This window comes from Falco cherrug, chromosome 10 (assembly GCF_023634085.1).
Source record: "Falco cherrug isolate bFalChe1 chromosome 10, bFalChe1.pri, whole genome shotgun sequence".
Lineage (NCBI taxonomy): Eukaryota > Metazoa > Chordata > Aves > Falconiformes > Falconidae > Falco > Falco cherrug.
Window position 1 is genome coordinate 21478597 of NC_073706.1, and position 18790 is coordinate 21497386.

Sequence of the window (18790 nt, forward strand, 5' to 3'; positions counted from 1 at the left end):
TATTATAGAATCACAAGTTTATTGCAAAATAAAACAAGTTTTTCCCTCAACAGCACATGCCAGAACTGTTAAAATCTTATACTTTCAGCTGAGTGTTACTCAAAATTCATATCCCAATTATTAGAACCAAACTTAATATGTGTATTCACTTTCACAAAAGACTACCTGCATTTATTTATGATTTATGGGCTTATCCAAATATTTTCAACTAAAGGCAATTAACTCAAGTAGTTGAAGAAAAGACTTAAGAAATTATTCCTTAGCCAAACTATGGTTTAAGTATATTTGGAACAAAACAGGGAGCCAATTAAAAAAAATAGGCAAATAAGAAACATCAAGCAAAACAAAAAAACCCAGGACTTGATGACAACTACCGTTTACAATGGTCATCTCAACAATTGTTTCGGTCACCTCGGCTCCTCATCACAGTACACTCCAGTTTCGAACATTTGGTTGAGCAAATTAATTACCACAGTTAAACAAGATAGCAAATCAGTCCACGTCTTCGACTAGAGAAATTCCTTCCTTTTTTTCTAGCTTAGACACCTGGAAGTTAAAAGGAAACTGATTCAGTAGTAAAAATTCATTCGTATTTAAAGTCTCCCACCTTCTCAGACTTCCATCGCAAAACAGTATAGAGCCCAGATTTACCAGCAGCTGGCTGCACGATATGCTCTAAGGGACAACTGAGCCAAACAAGGTGTTAGTTGCAGTCAAAAGAGAAGGTCAAACTTTCTTCCCACCCATCCCCTTTAACCTCCCCCCAGCTCCATGCTCCCATCACTTCCTAGTTTTTTGTCAGTTTGGTGACTTCAGTTGGCTGACCAAGGAGTGAGAGAAGCACCAAAGCCATCTCAGAAGCCAGGAGAGACAGGGAGGCAAGACTGCCTCTTTCAGTGCCAGCTGTCAGATCAGATCAGATCAGGCTGTAACTTGGAACCCTGCCCGTAACTGAGAACCTAGAATAATTAAAATGAACACAGGAAAGAAATGCTTTTCATGCACATATACACAATTTCATGAAACCGACCTTCACTGTTCTTAAAATGTAAGAAAAGCAATTACCTTATATTAAGCTAAGCTGTTACTTAGATTCTACAAACTCTTGGGAGGGTAGACCCAAAAGCACAAACTAAACACAATGTTCTGCACGTTATCTCTAACTCTAGAAAATTCAGTTCTACATGCCTCAAATCTATGGGGATATATAGGGAAGGTCTTATTATAAATTCCCTGTTCTTGTGTTCTTTCTTCAGCATCTGCTACTGTTCACAAGAGACACACAATGATACTCAGGTTGATAAATCTTTTGGTTTGACCAAATGCAGCTGATCTTGTGGTACGACCAGTAAGCACTGGACAAAGCAGAGGACAGACTGCAGATACCTAATCCTTGCGGGTAGGTGTGCCAGCTTTCTTCTGAGCTGTGTCACAGTTCCTTCAAATTATGCCAGCTATTAAAATCCCAACAAACATTTTGGCACCTAGAAACAGTTGAAGCACATGCTCTCACCACACGCCCTTTACCTTAACACACATACTTTGACCACACATCCTAAAATCAAAGGCAGAAGCTAGACAGTGCTACTGGAGTTCCTAGGTTGCTCTAAACCACTAGAAATTTTATCACCCAGGTGGAACCTTCAGCTAGAGCCAAATGACATTAAGACTCCAAGGGCAAATCCAGCAATTCCCAGCAAGCACTATGATCTCAACTTCCTCTTACTCCTGTTCCTTCTGCAGCAGATACAGAGGGAGTTTTGCACTTAAAACAGCGGATAACTACATTGGCTTCACTACACTACAAACATCTGAAGTAGAAAAGTCCTTTCCACAAATCCAACAGATTTCTCCACCATTAGCACTTCAAACCATTTCCCTTCAGAAACGAGCTCAGGCTGTAACATGACTCTCCTACAGGAAAACCTGGCATTACCTAACTAAAGGTGGGGTTTATGTCATTTAGAGTTTATGCCTTATTTTCACAGTCCTGTTCCTATGCCAGAAAAACCTTAAGTGCCACTTAACTCCCAGGAGCATAATTATCAGTGAGACGTTGTCCTAGAGAGTGATTGTCTTCAGAATTACAATTGTGCTGAACACGCACAGTACACGGAAACCCTTACAGTACTTCCTTTCTTGAATAGGGCAGTCTCTACTTGCAAGTCATTATTTTCCAGTCCTGCAAAAAGCTATCCGTAACAATCGGTTATCAGTTCAGGTTACTGCTGAACTTAATCAGTTCAGGTTACTGTTGCCTACATAAAAGATTCTTCCCCAAAGTCGACTCCCAGCTTTCCAAAGTAAATTGCAATGGCTAGTACCCTTGCATAGCACAACTGCCATTACAAACAAATCTACTTAAAGAGTACAACAATATCCTGGATCATTAGAAGATCTTAATCGCATTTACTGTAAGCATAAAATAATTACATTTTGGTCCAAACCCTACAAAAATATTTTAACCAACACTGAAGCCAAAAGAACTTTTGTCCTGGACTTGAGAGGGAAAAAGTCCAAAATGATGGAAAAAACCCCACCATGCAGACCTACAAAAAAGCACTGCACGTGGTAGCTTTTATCCTAAGTTTCAACGTAGTAAAACACTATTACAGCATGTCTGGCATTTCTGAGACGAGGGAATTAATATTTTATTACATATATAAACATATTCTTAAAAGCAACTGAGGTGTAAAGTCTCTGGCACAGAAAACTTCAAGGTGCTAAAATTCTTAAGCCCAGCACTTAATATCAGAAAAATGCATTAAAATAACGTCAAAAGGTGTGACTAAAAACTACAAAATGTTAAGCATGGTTCCAATAGTTGCTTGAGCCCCTCCACACCTCACAGTGCTCAAACTAAGCACTGTACCATTAATGTTGCTGTATTTGAGCAAACACATATTTGTGAGTCAACTGACTTGAGGTTCAAAAAAGGAACTGTTGCAGATGTAGGTGGGAGAAGCATTCACAATGAACTGCTGCCGCTTACTGGCTTTTCCCACGCAGATGTAGGTCAAGCCTTAATCCTGCAATTAAACAGATCCCTTCAGACAAGTCCTGAAATGAAACCGAAACACATAAGCTTGTTCTCCGCATTAGCACAAGACTTCATGAATATGGGTATACGTATTAGTTTCTGGCTTCAGTACATATATTTTCTTTTTTGTTTTTTTTCTTACTTTCACAACAATATGACAAGTTGTATTTAACAATGAAAAAAAAAAACAAGCCAGCCTACACTGAAACCTGAGAACTCTTAGCCTCACAGTTATGTGAAAAAAATGATCACAAGTTATTTCTGTAATAATTATCATCCTATATGGTAATCTGTCTTCTGCTGGAGACTCACTGGAACTAGAGTCCCATTGCAAGGACTCTAAATATAAAACCAATCATGAAGTAGAGGACATTTACCTGTTCATCTATGCACCTGAATTGCCAGGACCATGTAGTATTATAAAGGAAAGGCCTGAGGTCAAATCGGTTGTCATCTGGACTGTAGTTTTCAGCGTGGTAGGAAGGAGTCAGAGTGGTCATTTTATGTCTGTTAACAGAATACATCCTGAAGAAATGCTTAACCTTTGATGCCACCTGGTGTACAAAGAATATAGCTTTTATTCAGATGAAGTTCCTTAGTATTTAAAAATTTAGAGGAGAACAGTATTTTGGAGACTGTGTTCTAGCTTTACACATCCACATTAACATTTATAGAAAGTATCGACCACTACTAGTATGAATCACCATGGATGACCCCACTTGTGGGAGGCATTTAAGACCATTTTCAGACACTACCTCGGTCTCTATTATTTACCAGTGAAGAAGTGCCTTGTAAGAAATCTAACAGTAAGCACTGGCCTCTGCAATTCAGGTAACAATCTGAACTTTTTCCTTTACGCACTTCTTATGCAAGAAGGCAAGAACTGCGTAACAGCAAAGCTGATACCTCTTCAGCATACATATTCTTTCAAAGCAAGAGCCATTTTCTGTCTCAGAATACATAACCAAAGGCTTCAAGAGTAGTTAGCCATGTATATTTCAGAGAATAATTTTGCCCTGAAGGTATAGTTCTGAAGTAATTGTTTTCAAATTACCCAATTACCGTTCTAACAGTTTGCAACACAGACAACAAGCTCCTTTAATTTTAGAGATGCATACCAGTTTTTCCAGCATATTCTGCTACAGTTGTAGAATAATCTCTAAACACAGAATAATTCACTGTCCCCTTCAGTTAAAGGGAACTCTACTCGACTTTTCTTCAGACATACTCTATTTTGGTGAAGACATTGCATGATTTGATTTTTTTTTTTGTATAATACCTCTCTTGGAGAACAGATTTCCTTCCACATATTAATCAGCTTACAGAACATACTGTATGGTCCAGCCTTTGCAATTTTTCTTAATTTGCCATAGACTGAGAGCTCTGCGTATGTCATCCCCATATCTGCCTGAAATCAAACACACGGAAAGTCACTGAAAATATTAACTACACAAATTTTAATTACTGGTTTCATGGAGCAATTACAATAACCCAGTTTAATCAAAGAAACACCAAAATTAAATTGCAAATGATAAAAAAGACAAAGAGAGAGTAATTTTGAGTAGGGGGCGGGGGGGAATTTAATCTCTCTGAAATGAGATTTGAAATTCTTCTATGAATGTATTTGATTTGGCCAATGAAAACATTTCTTTCCTGAGAAATACTTGTTCACTTTCCCTTAAATGTAGTGTGTATCAGTAAGGTAAGGCCAAATGAAAAAAAAACCCAACAAACATTAATTCTAGTTCAGCAACCCTTTGCTTTATCATAAAGAGTTTTACAACACCCTACAGTTAAACATCCAACAGCCCTTGGAGGTTTAGGCTTACCAGTCCTCTCTTATCCAGGTGGCTAGCAAAGAGACAGGCACAGGGACAAGAGGAAGGGCTTTGCCACCAGTCATTTCAATAGCAGTAAGGCCCTGACTGACCCCCTTTTGATATTAAGAAATAAGAAACTTTAAAAAACAAAGGGAATTTCAGAACACCCATCCTTCTAAGTGCTCAAAACATAAAATAATTCAAAAGAAGTTAATCTGGTGTTTTGGAAACTGTTTTCAACATGGATAAGGCTGGTATGGGATACTAGTGCCTTGTTAGCAGCTTTAAGACCATGTATAACATGCTTGTCAGCAAGCATGGATATATACAAGAGCAAACAGTAGTTCCTGGACAGAAACCAAACTTTGGGATAAAGCTTACCAGAACATTTTAAAGTCACTGCCCATTACCTCATCAGTTTGAGTCACTTGTCCATCCACCAGAGGCTCTAACTCCGCAGTGGGTGGAGCTGACATGATGCTGTAAAAAAAAAAACCAACAAAACATTAATTCTATCCAGCCTCATGAGTACTAGTTAACAGTCTGGTATGATAAAAATTAAGTGCTTTATTCAAAACTCTAAAGGGCTAAAAAACTCTGAAGAAATCATACTTTCAACTTGTTCCAGGTTTAAAAAGCGACACTTTATAACAAAAAAATAAAGCATCCAGTTCAAACAGTTCCTTCAGTGGAATTAACACCACAAACGCTTGTATGCAGTAACTTTTGAGACTGGCGGCATTTTCAGCACCCAGCAATTTACATTGCGTAAGCCTACACAATCATTCAAAAACAGAGGGATGTGCAGAATACTTTTCTTTATTAACTTTTGCAATATTACTGCAGCTCAGCTCTGTTAGCTGAGAAACCCAAACTATGAAGTCTACAATATGCTGCATACAAATACAGTCACCAAATACTACTGCTTCACTACTCACCTTCTGAGGGCAGTGAGCTGAAAATTTTCAATACAATATTGTATGAAGTTCCTCAAATCAGTCTTGCTGATTCCGCCAATGGGATTGATATCAGCACTTGAGCAATCATATTTTGTCAAGTAACCTCGGAGACTAAGCAAGAGAGAATTTTATATAGTAACAGTAAAGAATAATGTAACGTTAGTATAATATATAATCCTTTATACTATAGACAATGTATCTGTGGTATAAAGACATGAAGAAACAGACTGCATATTGTTAATATATTTATACACAAGGGACAAACATATTCAGCTGCAATGGGGCTACCCTAAAGCCATGAATTTGCCAGGAGAAGGAAGACTGTTTTTTAAGAAATTATGAAGCACTGCAGAACTGCCCATGTTAAGGTAACACATCTGATGCAAAACAATTAAAATATTGTCCTGACCAATTAAAAAAACAAATGCCCAAACACTCCACAGAATCAGCACACGCTACTTTCACAGTTTGAGAGATTAATCCCATAATCTTATGGGGATTGCTTTAATCTTCAAATAGTTGGCTCTAATAACAGTACTCTGGATTTTTAAAACCTGTTTTTCAACTCAAATTTCACAACTTCATTCCTAATACAGTAATTGAAAACACAGCAAACAACAGACTGGAAGGTTAAGCTCGTAACTGTACAGGCGAGCTCTACTGTAAACATCTATGGAACAGCATTTTATTGGAGAACCAAAGACAATACTTTTGTTAAACTTCTGAAAAATACACAATTTTCCATTCAGGCAGGTTCAACTGTTTTCATTAATTCTACAGCTATTGGTATATTCTTAGCTTGTTACCTCTTCTGAGTAATGATCTACACTGGGATTTGGTAGAGTTGCAAGGAAATTCAGTGACCTGTTCCCAGTTCACCTGGTTTTACATTCCTAACTTTCACCAACCTTTCATCCACATTGGCTGACCCTAGCACTAGGAGTCCCCCTGGCATCCCACGAGTCCAAAGTGTCAGCTGAGCAAACAGGTAGGCAAGGACCATTCTTATTCTAGCCTGCAAAGCAAAATAAAAAAAAAAAAGCAAATTTACAGAGCACAGTTAATTTCTCCCCAGTTGCTTTTATTAATCAGTTCTGTAAATAAACCCATAAAGAACATCATGCCAGAGGGAAAGTGTTACTGTGAGAAGTATGGTCTTGTGGAGAAGATGCCAAACGCACAGAGGAAAGCTAGGTTTACTACCTGCCACTCCCACAGACTTACATGACTGAGCAAGTTTATTCTACTCTGAATTGCATTATGGGGAGTAGTTGCCATTTTCTACCTCCTACAAGCACTAATATGGATCCACGAAGTATGCAGATGAACCATCTGTCTACCACACACTTTTATGGAATATTAGACTAAAGGCATTTATTTACATAAAATTTGTAAAAAGTTCTCTATGCTTTTGTCCCCACTCCGAAACTCAACTTTTTCTAAGGATGGTAACAATACCAAACAGACCTGAGATTTAGCCTCCAGCTCTACCCACAACTGCATGTGGCGTTAAGCAAATCGCCACACTTCTCTGTGACTAATGCCTATCCCATCGCCAAAAAGCTGACCAAGGATTCACTGTTTGCTTCCAGAGGAGACAGCTGGATTTCTCCAATAACAGCAGGGGAAGAAAGATCAAGTCCTCAGCTAACAAAAACTATCAAACACAACAATCAACATTTAGCCAGAATTAAAACAGAGTTTCTTATTGGGTTGGAAGCTTTTAAGAACAGGCCAAGAAGAAAGCTATCAAGATAACGAAAGGTACAACTGGAGCCAGGGACTAGAAGTCACTAGGGACCTAAGTTTTCTGTGACTCTATAGGATATGTACACCAGCACTACTCAGGCACAGAACCAATCTGTTCCGACACAATGAAAATGCATAACCGGAAATGTGTATTTAAGCTGCATTTTATAAGCCTATTGAAGGTTAAATACCTCCTCACGTAAAAAAAAAATAAATTCCACATTCTAAAACCGAGAGCATCAAGGAGTTGGAATGGGTAAGCTTGACACCTCACACAGAGCCTTTTAAAGGCTGTGAACATTCACCAGAGGAAAGTCTAGTACACTATCAGCAATATTTTTGAGCCCTGACATGCCACAATCTTACTGGAATCACACTTGTCTATTAGAATACTTTGCTACTCATTTTCCTGACCTGGCACCTTGCTGCTGGGATGCTTTTCTAAACAGCATCTAGACCAATGCTATTGATGGAATACACGTGTGTATTATTTCTTTATGACCATCCTATAAAAGTCACAAACAATAATTATCTCGGTATGCTGAGTAACATGGGATTGTAGACTCCTGCTGCAGACAACTATTTACTGGAAGCCCATGTTGTGGACACACCACAAGTTCAGGTTTTCACAGCAATACAAATGAAAGGCCCCCTTGCTACTTTATCATTTTCTATTCTTTCAAAATAATCCAAGAAACAAATGGGTCTGACCTCATTCAGCCTACAGGAAACATACCTGCACATTCTGGAGTGCCGTGTTTTCCCTGCTGCTCCCTCCATAGACAGAAAAACAGGGAGTTCGACCTGTCACCATGCTGAAAATTCCCAAAAGAGCTTTCACAGCTGCATCTATGTTCAGATTGATGTGATAACTGAGAAGAATTCAAACAGAAGTGACTCAGCTAGCACAATCTGGCTATATAAAATTGCATTAAAAAAAGCAACCAACACAAAATGACATTTTAAGGCTGCTAGCAGCTCAGATCTGGTATGAACAAATGTAGGAAAGAATACACTTTCCAGAGCCTGTTTCCAAATTTCCATGTCCTTCACCAAATGCTTCTAAGCTTGCCTCACATTTAAACACTTCAATAATAATGTCTGTAATACTCCTATTAACACACCTACTATTCCTCTCCTATTTTTTCCCATTTTAAAGTCCAAAAGTTTTATATGAAAGTCTTTGCCAGAACACGACATTTTTTCCCAGCACTTCTCGACTTGTACCTGCCTATTTGCTCAGCCAGAAGTTTAGCCCTGTTGCAAGTATCCTGGCAGGAGTTCTCACTAGCCATGTAGCAAGTGGTAAAGACCCGCTTGCAAAATTCTCGAGGATCCTCAGGGACATAGGTCTCATCATTCACAATCCTGCGCGCATCAGCCAGCACATCTGCATCTGAGGACAAAGCAAAAGAAACAAACGAGCAGAAATTGTTGCATGCCTGCTACCCAGGATATGCAAATATATTGTACATTTCTTGTATTCCAATTTAGCTTTACCCTGCCCCTCACAAATGACTCCATCATCTAACTCCCCAGAGATATTTTCATGTATCAAATAAAAGAATTACTGATCTTGCTCCTAATATTGAGCACAGAAATATTAAACTCTTTTGTTCTAAAACTTAAAGAAACTTCATAGAAAATATGATCCAGTATATACAAAGGCTTACCTAAATGAATATAGTCTACTTAAAGCCAGTTTAAGAGCTTGAACCATGCCTAACCATGCTTTGTAGTGCTGAATTTAACAGGAGAAAATTCTCATGATAAACTCAAACCTCAAAACTACACCAGCCAAGATTATGAATAATATTCTAAGGAGAAAGTAGTTTTGTGTTCCACACCCGATTCTTAACACAAAATGAAAACTATCAAGCCAATTCAAATAACCTGAAACCTGGACACACATTTTTATCGAAATTTCTGAAGAGATACAAAGGATTCCATGAGAACAACTAGGCAAGAGTCTACCATTAACAACCTCTTGCATCTATTGCATCCAGCTAATACTAACCTGTCCATAACCATTAGTGAGCATGGCTCGCTAGACATGTGTATCTACTTACTTCCATTCTTGACTGCCAGGCAAACCTGGCGACACATAGAGTACACTATGCAAGCTGTAGCAGAGCTGTCAATTCCACCACTAAGAGGTAGGAGAAATCCTGCCTTGAAAATAGAGCAAGGAAGATGTTCCAAATAGCAAAATTAGAAAAAAACATATTGTACCATTCAGAAACATACTCTCATAAAAGAATTACATATGCATTGTTCAAGCCTGCTTATGTTCTGCTCGGCAAAACCAAACAAAAAAACCAAGCCTAGCAAACCCTCTTAAACTCTCATCGACTGGATAATGAAATAAGTAGTCAGTATAAACCCCTTGGCTAGAAAAACCTTCGGTATGTCTACACTCTACAGTAAGACAGAAGAGCTCATAAAAAGGATAAAATTTTTCATACCTATTTCACTATTAGATTAGTAGTTCATGTCACTCTGCTTATTTTAAACATCTCCAGTATGCCATTAAAATGTTCTCCTTACTGAAAAAGATGTGTTTCAAGGAAAAAGAAATTCCCTTTATGAAGTAACCTTGAATGTTGCTTTCAAAGAAAGCATGATTCCCAGGGTAAAGGTCTGAAGAGCACACTGAAGTCACATTCTGCATACAGGTTTTAAGCCTGAATGAGCTACCAAGTGAAAAACTCAAAACTTTACACCTTGGACTAACATCTCTTCACATTAACAGCAGCACATCACAATGTGTACTGTCCCTATGGCACAGAAGATGATGTGTATGCCAAGGCAAAGAACAAAACCAGTTGTTCTTACCTGTTTGCTGCGCCTTAAATAGTCCCAAAGCCAACATGCAGGACCAAGGCTGAAATTACAGAATACGCTTATTCTAGGAGGGTTATGGAATAAGACCTAAGCATGTCAATGTATTTACTGTCGCCTTCTGACAAGATACTTTCTTTACTTAAATATAAATAGAATCTTATCTCTTTTTTTTTTTTTTTTTTTTTGAGGTTTTGCAGTCTAATTCAAAATAACTTTCAAGCAACAGATTCAGTATGTGCTTACCTGATCTCCTCCTCAGGACTATGATGTCTCCACTGGATTGGCATACAAGTAGGTACAGCTACATCATCAGAACCCGACAGAGCAAAGTTCACTTTTACTCTGGGATAAGGATTCACTTTACTTGCCTAAGCAACAGTACAGAAGAATTGGGAAGACATCAATTTTAATGTAACGTATATCTATGCAACATCAGGTCTGTAGAATACTGTGAAAATCAAAAAATGCAAATAGTTTTTAAATTCAATAACTAGTCAAATTTGGCAAGGGTTTACAAACATAACCTCTGTAAAGAATTCTTACCGCTAAGTTACGAGATGAAATCTCTGCTCTGTAACTTCGAACATCCTCCAAGTCCAGAGTAGCAACCAGCACCTCCTATGGAAAGGCTTTCAATATTAGATTGATTCTACACAAACAGATAAACAATGTTTGACAGACCTGGACTAGGAAAAACGCTGAGGAGGAAGAATGCACGCCACTTTTCAATACAGACTTTTATACTCACTTTCCAAGTTATTTCTGACTCGGTAAAATCATTTACAATACAAAGCGAGAACAACTGATTCGCTTTGCTGAGTGCACGGGGACACTCATAAACCACAGCAAATCTACAGCACTTATCAGACGGCTGAACAAAAGGTTCAACATCAGTTGTGGCAAAGGACAAGAGGACAAAGCAAGAGGCATACTAGGAAAGATGAATGTGCATAATTTGAGGAAACCTACAGCTCTGATGACAACTCTACTGAGAAAGGGCTTTTTGAAGTAAAGCTTAAGCTATCAAATCTTTTGTCTGCCAAACCAGGTCGTAATTAGAACACTGCAATCTTTGTCCTTTTGTTCTTAGATAAGGGAATATAAGTTAACAGGGTCTCTTCTAAACATAGTGATCGCATACACCAACTTTTTCATTAAATTCCTCCACTGTGACAGCTCTTCCTTGCTTGCAAAAGCAGGAGAGGGTACTGTAGCTCAGGTCTGGACAATCTGATTAGGAAAAACCTTGGATATAGTTTAATAGTGTAGTAAAAATACATCTTTTTTAGTCTAGAGACACGGACCTAGGATCTGGAATGTCTGATAAATGTTGAGCTTAAGTGTAGCCATACTAATTTCAGGAGTAACTAAGAAGCTATAGTTGAATATATTACCACATCATTGAGTGAAAACTGAGATCCTTGTGCAACTGTTTCCCCATTCATCGCAATCATGGCACAGCCATCGTAATACAGACGATCACCATCACAGCCTTTCTGGTTAGCTAAAATGTATATTCCACCATTCTATGAGGAAAACAAACATGCAGTCAAAAAAAATGTTTTTAGGAATATAGCACCTGACAGAATATTAAGACAAAATGTTATTTTTCTGTTCCTGTCCTTCTCATAATCTTCTTCTGTCTTTACATCGTGAATGATTTATGGCTGGGGCTCTCTCTTGTCATATGAAAAAGTATTTTGCATGTGATACACAGGACAGAAACATGTAATTACATAAGTAAATGCAGTAAGTGAGCTCTATCCCTTTCACACTATCGGAAGGCAGGAGTCATGTGTTACTAGCAAGAGTCATGCCCTTAGCCCAAATAGGGAGGGCTACACTTCTCAATTGAAATGCTAAATTTAAATTAAGATTGAGAAAAGCAGGAAGATGATGACACAAGTTGTGTTTTGATATCTGAGGACAGAGCAGATAATGTTAAATATAACCAAAGCATGTTAAAATACAATGACAAAGAAGCTGTACAAATCAAACATTTTTCATAGTACATTCCTTACTTCATTTTTGTTCCATCACTGTTAGACGGGATTATAGTCTAAATAAATGTCTTCACTTCTTTAAAATAAACAGAGCTTTCAAAGTAGAAAGATAGAATATATTTTAAGCAAGAAGCTAATAGGGGAAAAAATAATGAAACCTGAGTTTAAACACGGATTTCTATTTCCCCTTCCCAGTATAGTTACCAGCATTTACCCAAAGATTGGGAAAGAAATTGTTACTTTAAGTAAGCAGAAGAGTTTTGGATGGTTCTGTCTGTGCCAGGAAAATACCTCCCTCTGCTGACAGAACTACCAAGTGGCAATGAGCTGCCAATTCCGTACATAACTGCATAAGGGGGCGACTTCAGGCACAAATAACTACAGGGAGAAACCACAGCCCCTGGTTGTTTGCCCTTTATGCAGAATGCGTATTCAACAACACCCTTTCAGCTGATTATCCTCTGCATGCAATGGATTCAACACTTCATGCCTCCAATTACTGAATGCCCGTTACTCTGATTAACTATTTTCTATCCATTATACAAGCACAGTATTTTTTTCTTCAACTTTTAATGGAATTAACATGGAGGACATCAGATAAATCCTTCAGAGCTGGGAGTTACCAAACTGTTGTAAGGTATTCTGACTCCTTTATAGATGTGCATGAAAGACAGATGATGTAGTTGGCATGCCAGTGCAGAACTACCTGCTCCCATGTGAAATTTCTTCTGGCAGCTCGCCCCACACACACAGGTAGGTTTGTATCTCCCCTATTCCCGTACAAATACCAAATGGCCTCTCTTTGGTTCGCTGTTCCACAGACCAGACAGAGCTGACCAGCAAACAGCATTTAGGCTCACAGAGGTGGAAACAGTGCGAAGCACTGCATGGCATACAGCAGGGTGCCCCAGAGAGGTACAGTCCCACAGCCAGAGAGGTCTTCCCCTATAGTTGATTCAATCAGGGAAAGCATTTATAGGTAAGAAAGCAAGAAACTAACAAGGACTGTCAAGGCCCCACACTCACTATCTGTCCTGTCAGAGGAGAGGAGATAGTTTTGAAAAATAATAAAAAAAAATTGACGTGCATAACAAAATAAATACATATTTTTAAAGCCGTATACCTTTGCTGTGGCAGAATTCACCAAATCCACCCGGGTGTGAGCCTTCCGCAACACATGGTGACTCCCTGAAGAGTTAGTGAAAATTTCCACACCATCAAGTCCCATTTCAATATGAGGGCTGTCAAAGCAAAAGGCAGAAAAAAATCAGCTGGCACTACTATGCTGTGAATACTGCAGGTATCATTTAAAACCAAGGACAAATAAAACCATCTACGTCACTGTCAGCTTTCCGCATGTCTTAGCTCAAATAAGGACAGCACTCTACATCTGTTTTCTCTCATTGCCTGACTCTTCTGTCAAAGACCAGTAATGGCCACAGCAGGCAGAAGGGCTTTTGCTCATTCTGTTCTAAATGAAGTGCTTTCTGCTTTATAGAAGCCTGGGTCTCAAAGAAAGAGAGAGCGAGACAATCTTGGTCTGAAAAGGCAACGTGGAGATACTCTTGTGAGATCAGTCGTCCCATCTTCCTTCTCTATTAGTAAATCCAAAAGCATAAGCAAACAGAACCATGACAAAGAGAAGGCTTCTGTTTTTTTCTTTTCCAATGTCAAAAGAAAGAATTACTAAAAAAAAAAAAGAAAATCACATCTTTGTAACATACCCCACCTTCCACAGTTACAAAGAGATGAAATTCTGTAACAGAGATTTGTAAAAACATCGGGAACATTTTGTTTATTTTCTGTTAACTCCAACAGCTTTCATGCAACTATACCTCCACCCCCACACCACACTAGACCTTTGTGAATGGGATCTTACTTGTCTTTGGGAAGAACTTCAAATTGTAAGAGGAACTGGAATAGTAACAAGAAATATTACTTAAGGGCACTAGGCTTTGCTTTCCTTTTGTGACCTTTTGTAGTTTCCTTCCACATTGTCTTTATGCATTGTCTGATGCTTGTTAAAAAAAATCAAGCAAAAGGATTAAGCTAACAGCTAAACAGAAAAAAGTTAAGTATGCATCTCAAAGAGGTTGCCTAGAAGCCTACACTCTAGCCTGTCAAATACAAGGGAGCTCAATTTGCCTGTGAAGTGGAATGCTTTGGAGAAGTTGGTCAAAGCCGAAGATAAAAAGAATAAATAAAATAAAACAAAAAGACCTACTAGTAGTCTCAAATTTTTGAGACTAGGTACAGTAACTGGCAATAATAGGGGATTATTATTACCAGACTGAATCAATACTACAAACTGATACAAAATAACTTTGTTGCTTTGATCCTAGATCAAATTATAGAGGTGGATCCAGAGAGGAAAGTTCAACCTCGGGTTGAACTAAAGCTGAACAGTACCTGGAAAACAAGCACCCGTTACCTGTCATTTGTTTCCTCAGGCCAACTTCTGCATTATGCTTCTTTTCTGTATTTTTCTCCTACCTTCTGTTTCAAATGAATTTAGCTTAACCACTTAAAACGTCTTTTGCCACGCTGCACCTAGCCTAGTGAAATCTTTCCCGTGATGTATTTATTGCTCCTAATGATATTTTAGCTTACTGGCACTTCCTGGAAGATATACTACATAGAAGAATAAGCAGATTTTCCCAAACATTTATTTCATGGGTCCAGGGTATGTTTTAGTTTACTTTTCATTTCTTCTTCTCCTTTACCTGTTCGGTGCCCAGAGTTCTTCACATATTTCTGCTCCTACACAGGTATCTTTGGTTGCTAGCACTGCATCCCCAAAAGGAACAGTTTCCTGAGAAAAAACAAGAACATCCTTACACATACATAATAGAAGAGTCTATTCAATTCAAAAAGTTAACTAAAAATAAAAAAAAAAATACAAAAATTGGATACTCACTAATGTGAAATCAGTGAGTCAGTATCAATCACAGTACGCCTTCCTTCATTTTATACAATGTTTAAGTTTAAAAAAAAAACAACAAAAACACTCCATAAATGCACATTTCTGGATCATACTGAAACTTTGTGTTGAAATTTCAGTAGTACGCAGATCCAATGCTTCAGGACAGGGCAGGACAACTGCTTTTGAATTAAACAATCTACAAAACAGATTCTCTTTTGCTAGCACACTCATGCTTTAGCAGGAAATAACCTAAATTTTAGACCCTTCTGAATCAAGGAGATTAATTTTTGTATTTTATTTTTTTTACCTCAAAACACATACTCATTTCTAGTCTCAAGCACAGATAACTCAGTACCAGAACTGTGCAAAATAAGACAATCAAGGTCCTGTATATACAAGTAACTGGGGCAAATTTAAAATATACTTGCTTTACTGCCAAATAATAACATAAACAATATTAAATTGTGCTCCCATTTCATGTAACCGAGAACTATCACTGAAACCTATGAATCTGCAACATGAAAAACAGCAGAATTTGGTGTACTACAGTTTTATGCCACATATTCTATTAATTTGCTAAATCTGGAAGATGCTGAAGTTAAAAAGGAAAGAAAAAAATGCTTTCAAAACGTACCTGTCCAGTCACTTCCTGAATTATCCTGGGTAGAAAATATTCCTCCACATGCCTAAAGCAGGTTTATAGGTTGTGAATACATAGTTATGTAAATCACAGCATAAAAACTGATTCTTATCTCCACATTCTCTCACCTTCTAACAATGACTAAAGAAATTGTACTGCATTTGTACAGGGCTGTGTATGTTCAAAAAGATTTTAAAAAAATTTGAAATTAATTAGAAATGTTAAGATTATAAGCTAGCAACATCCCACTTAGCTTTGGAAGTGCATGGTAAACCTAGTAAACTCCATCCTAGTGATAAACTAGACTTAACAAAGAACACAACATGCAAGTCAAATACCAAACAAAAGTTTCTCCTTTTGCAGTATTACTACGTGAGTAACTCAGAACTCATCCAGAACTGAGTGGGGTTAAGAGGACAGATGTGCAGGGGCGCTCTCAGAAGTACTTTACCGAGACCATCAAATTACAACCATTCCCTGACTACAGGATGAGCACATGGCCTCAGAGATGAGCATCAAGCGTATTCATCCATTTCACATTTTTTTACAGTTCAATATTGAGCAGGATGCAGCAAATGAGCACATAAACACAGGCTCTTCCAGCCCTGAGCTGCATACAGTTAGAAAGCAGACACAAAAAAAAAATAACACTACTACACTGGTGGCAGGATCGTTCAGCCAGTTTTCCTTCCAGCTCGGCGATTCAGAGTTTGACTGTACCTAATAAGCTTTCTAACAGAGCTTCAATCACCTAGCTGAGCTGACTCTGTCTTGCTGCTAACCCTCTAGCAGCACTGTAGCATCGCTATAGAGATTTCAGTCCTCCTGCTGTAGCTGCAAACAGCAAGTTGTGGTTTTAAAAACAGTTTTAATGGTAGTCAGCCTACCTTGCTTTGTTCCACGGGGTAAACCATCTAAGTTCCCTGTAGTTTCCTGTATTTGCCAATGATATTTTCGGTCTGATCAGAAGAATTTTTCTTAAAACATAGAAAAGAAGGGGCAAGTCAAGGCCTGATGTACAGCCAAACGAGACTAAATAAGAACACTGATTAATACCACATCTTTTTCTCTATCACGATGTACATTAAAAAACTACTAAATACTATAATTTTAAAGTTGCTATTTGCAAACTTAAGGGTTTTTTTCTGGGGTCTTTCAGAAAGAGGTGGAAATTTACTTTCTACAAATTCAGAAAGAAAAAAGACATAATGGAAAGCATTCATTGTCTCTCCAAAATCTTGCAGATAGGAAGACAACTCCATTGCACCACACAGCCCTGAAGAATCTTTCTTGAAGGCCCAACAGATCTCACAAAGGATACGCTAATGTATTATCTCATAAAACGCCATGAAGAACTACTCACTTATTTAAAAAGATCACTCGACAGTTGTAGCGAGCGTTTCTGTGCAGAACAGGCCTGTGAAAATAAGAAGCAAAGATAGTAGTGGCTAAGCTCATTAAATGAAATAGAAGAGCACTACAGAATCGACTTCACTGCACAAAAGCTATTTCAAGACAACATTTTTACATCGTATCACTAAAGAGAATTAAAACAATACATCAAGTTTTAGCTTCTAGTTGTTTGCAAAAATCAGAGTTACTGACCATTCCATCAGTCTCAGATATATCAACTACTACCAGATTGCTGACGTGCCCTAGAAACAGAAGAATCCCCCTGGCTGGGCTAACTCCATCAAACCTGACATCCTACGATGCTACCAGGCTAATTCAAAATAAAGCTAGCTTTACACATTTATATCAATACTAACAAGCACGTGTACATGGTAATGCTGCAGTTATAATTTATCACTCTTCACCGTCAGCACATGACTTACAATGGCTACAGTGATTTTGGCATGCACATATATTGCTTAAAGATGTCTGCTAATCAAAGCAAGTTACATCAGCCCGGATATCCTGAGAGAGTGTCGATTTATAAAGCCCTTTGCTTTATACAAAATTTTATACAAAAACCTATATGAAACTTTATACAAAATTTGCTTTGCATATAATACAATGTCCTACCCACGGCAATAGGGCCCAGCCATCAAGGCTCCCAATAAATAACTGCAATTTTCCTATTTCTCTCTTCAAGGACTCAACCACCAGAACTCTGTGAAAGGATTACCCTTCCAGAAAGCGTTTTGCATGCCACAGTCCTAGTCATGGTAATCCAAAGGCAAAGCAGCGCAGCTCCCAACATGTGTTTAAAAGTTTGGTGCAGAGCCATCACTCCCCAGAAGCACGGCAGAGGTAGCAGTCCCCAAAGCGCTACCCCTCTGTCACATGTACACAAAAAAACTTACATTCCCACATCACAGATAATATCTTGAGTAGCTGGAGACTCCAAAAGCTTTGCCAGAACTTGAAAGGAATGCAAGAGCGTGTCAGACTCATAATAGTGATCTGAGCAGCCGTAACCACTGCGCACAAAAACATCAGAAATACAAAATTCAGCTGAATTGGCACCAGAACTACTTCGGGCAAGGCACCCCTCGTCCGCACAGGCAATTTACACAGAGCATGAAGCAGCAGCGCCACCAACACCCCCCCACCACCACCGACAGCATTTAAAAAACCCGGTGGCACCGCCGGGGTGCTCCTTCCCAGGGCAGCAGCCCGGGCCTGGGAGAAACGAGTTTCTGCGAAGGAAGACTCGCTGAAACAGGTCCAGAATTACGGGCGGACCTCTCACGTTTCCAAGGTAAGAGAAACGAGCCGGGTCTCGCAGCTGCCCCGTTTCCTCCGCGCCGCCAGCCGCCAGTACGGCCCGGCGCTGCAGTGCCGCGGGGCTGATGCTGCTGCGCGCCCG

General features: G+C 38.7%; 1 protein-coding gene across 4 annotated transcripts in view; it reads right to left on the minus strand.

The window, feature by feature from the left end:
- The window catches only part of NADSYN1 (NAD synthetase 1), a 19160-nt gene continuing 370 nt past the window's right edge, over window positions 1-18790 (minus strand). The window contains exons 3-21 of one of the 4 annotated variants that reach the window (XM_055721609.1): window positions 18285-18401; window positions 17342-17395; window positions 16866-16955; window positions 15973-16024; window positions 15139-15227; window positions 13539-13656; window positions 11807-11938; window positions 10956-11030; window positions 10656-10780; window positions 10404-10452; window positions 9638-9740; window positions 8796-8964; window positions 8305-8440; window positions 6728-6834; window positions 5799-5930; window positions 5271-5340; window positions 4320-4448; window positions 3418-3594; window positions 1-546 (exon numbers count right to left, since the gene is read on the minus strand). In XM_055721609.1, coding sequence (XP_055577584.1) covers window positions 493-546; window positions 3418-3594; window positions 4320-4448; window positions 5271-5340; window positions 5799-5930; window positions 6728-6834; window positions 8305-8440; window positions 8796-8964; window positions 9638-9740; window positions 10404-10452; window positions 10656-10780; window positions 10956-11030; window positions 11807-11938; window positions 13539-13656; window positions 15139-15227; window positions 15973-16024; window positions 16866-16955; window positions 17342-17395; window positions 18285-18401 — 1978 coding nt within the window. In that variant the 3' untranslated portion in view covers window positions 1-492. Of the gene's footprint in view, window positions 3061-3417; window positions 3595-4319; window positions 4449-5270; window positions 5341-5798; window positions 5931-6727; window positions 6835-8304; window positions 8441-8795; window positions 8965-9637; window positions 9741-10403; window positions 10453-10655; window positions 10781-10955; window positions 11031-11806; window positions 11939-13538; window positions 13657-15138; window positions 15228-15972; window positions 16025-16865; window positions 16956-17341; window positions 17396-18284; window positions 18402-18790 lie in introns of all 4 variants that reach the window. The other 3 variants (XM_055721610.1, XM_055721608.1, XM_055721612.1) reach the window with 3 other exon arrangements.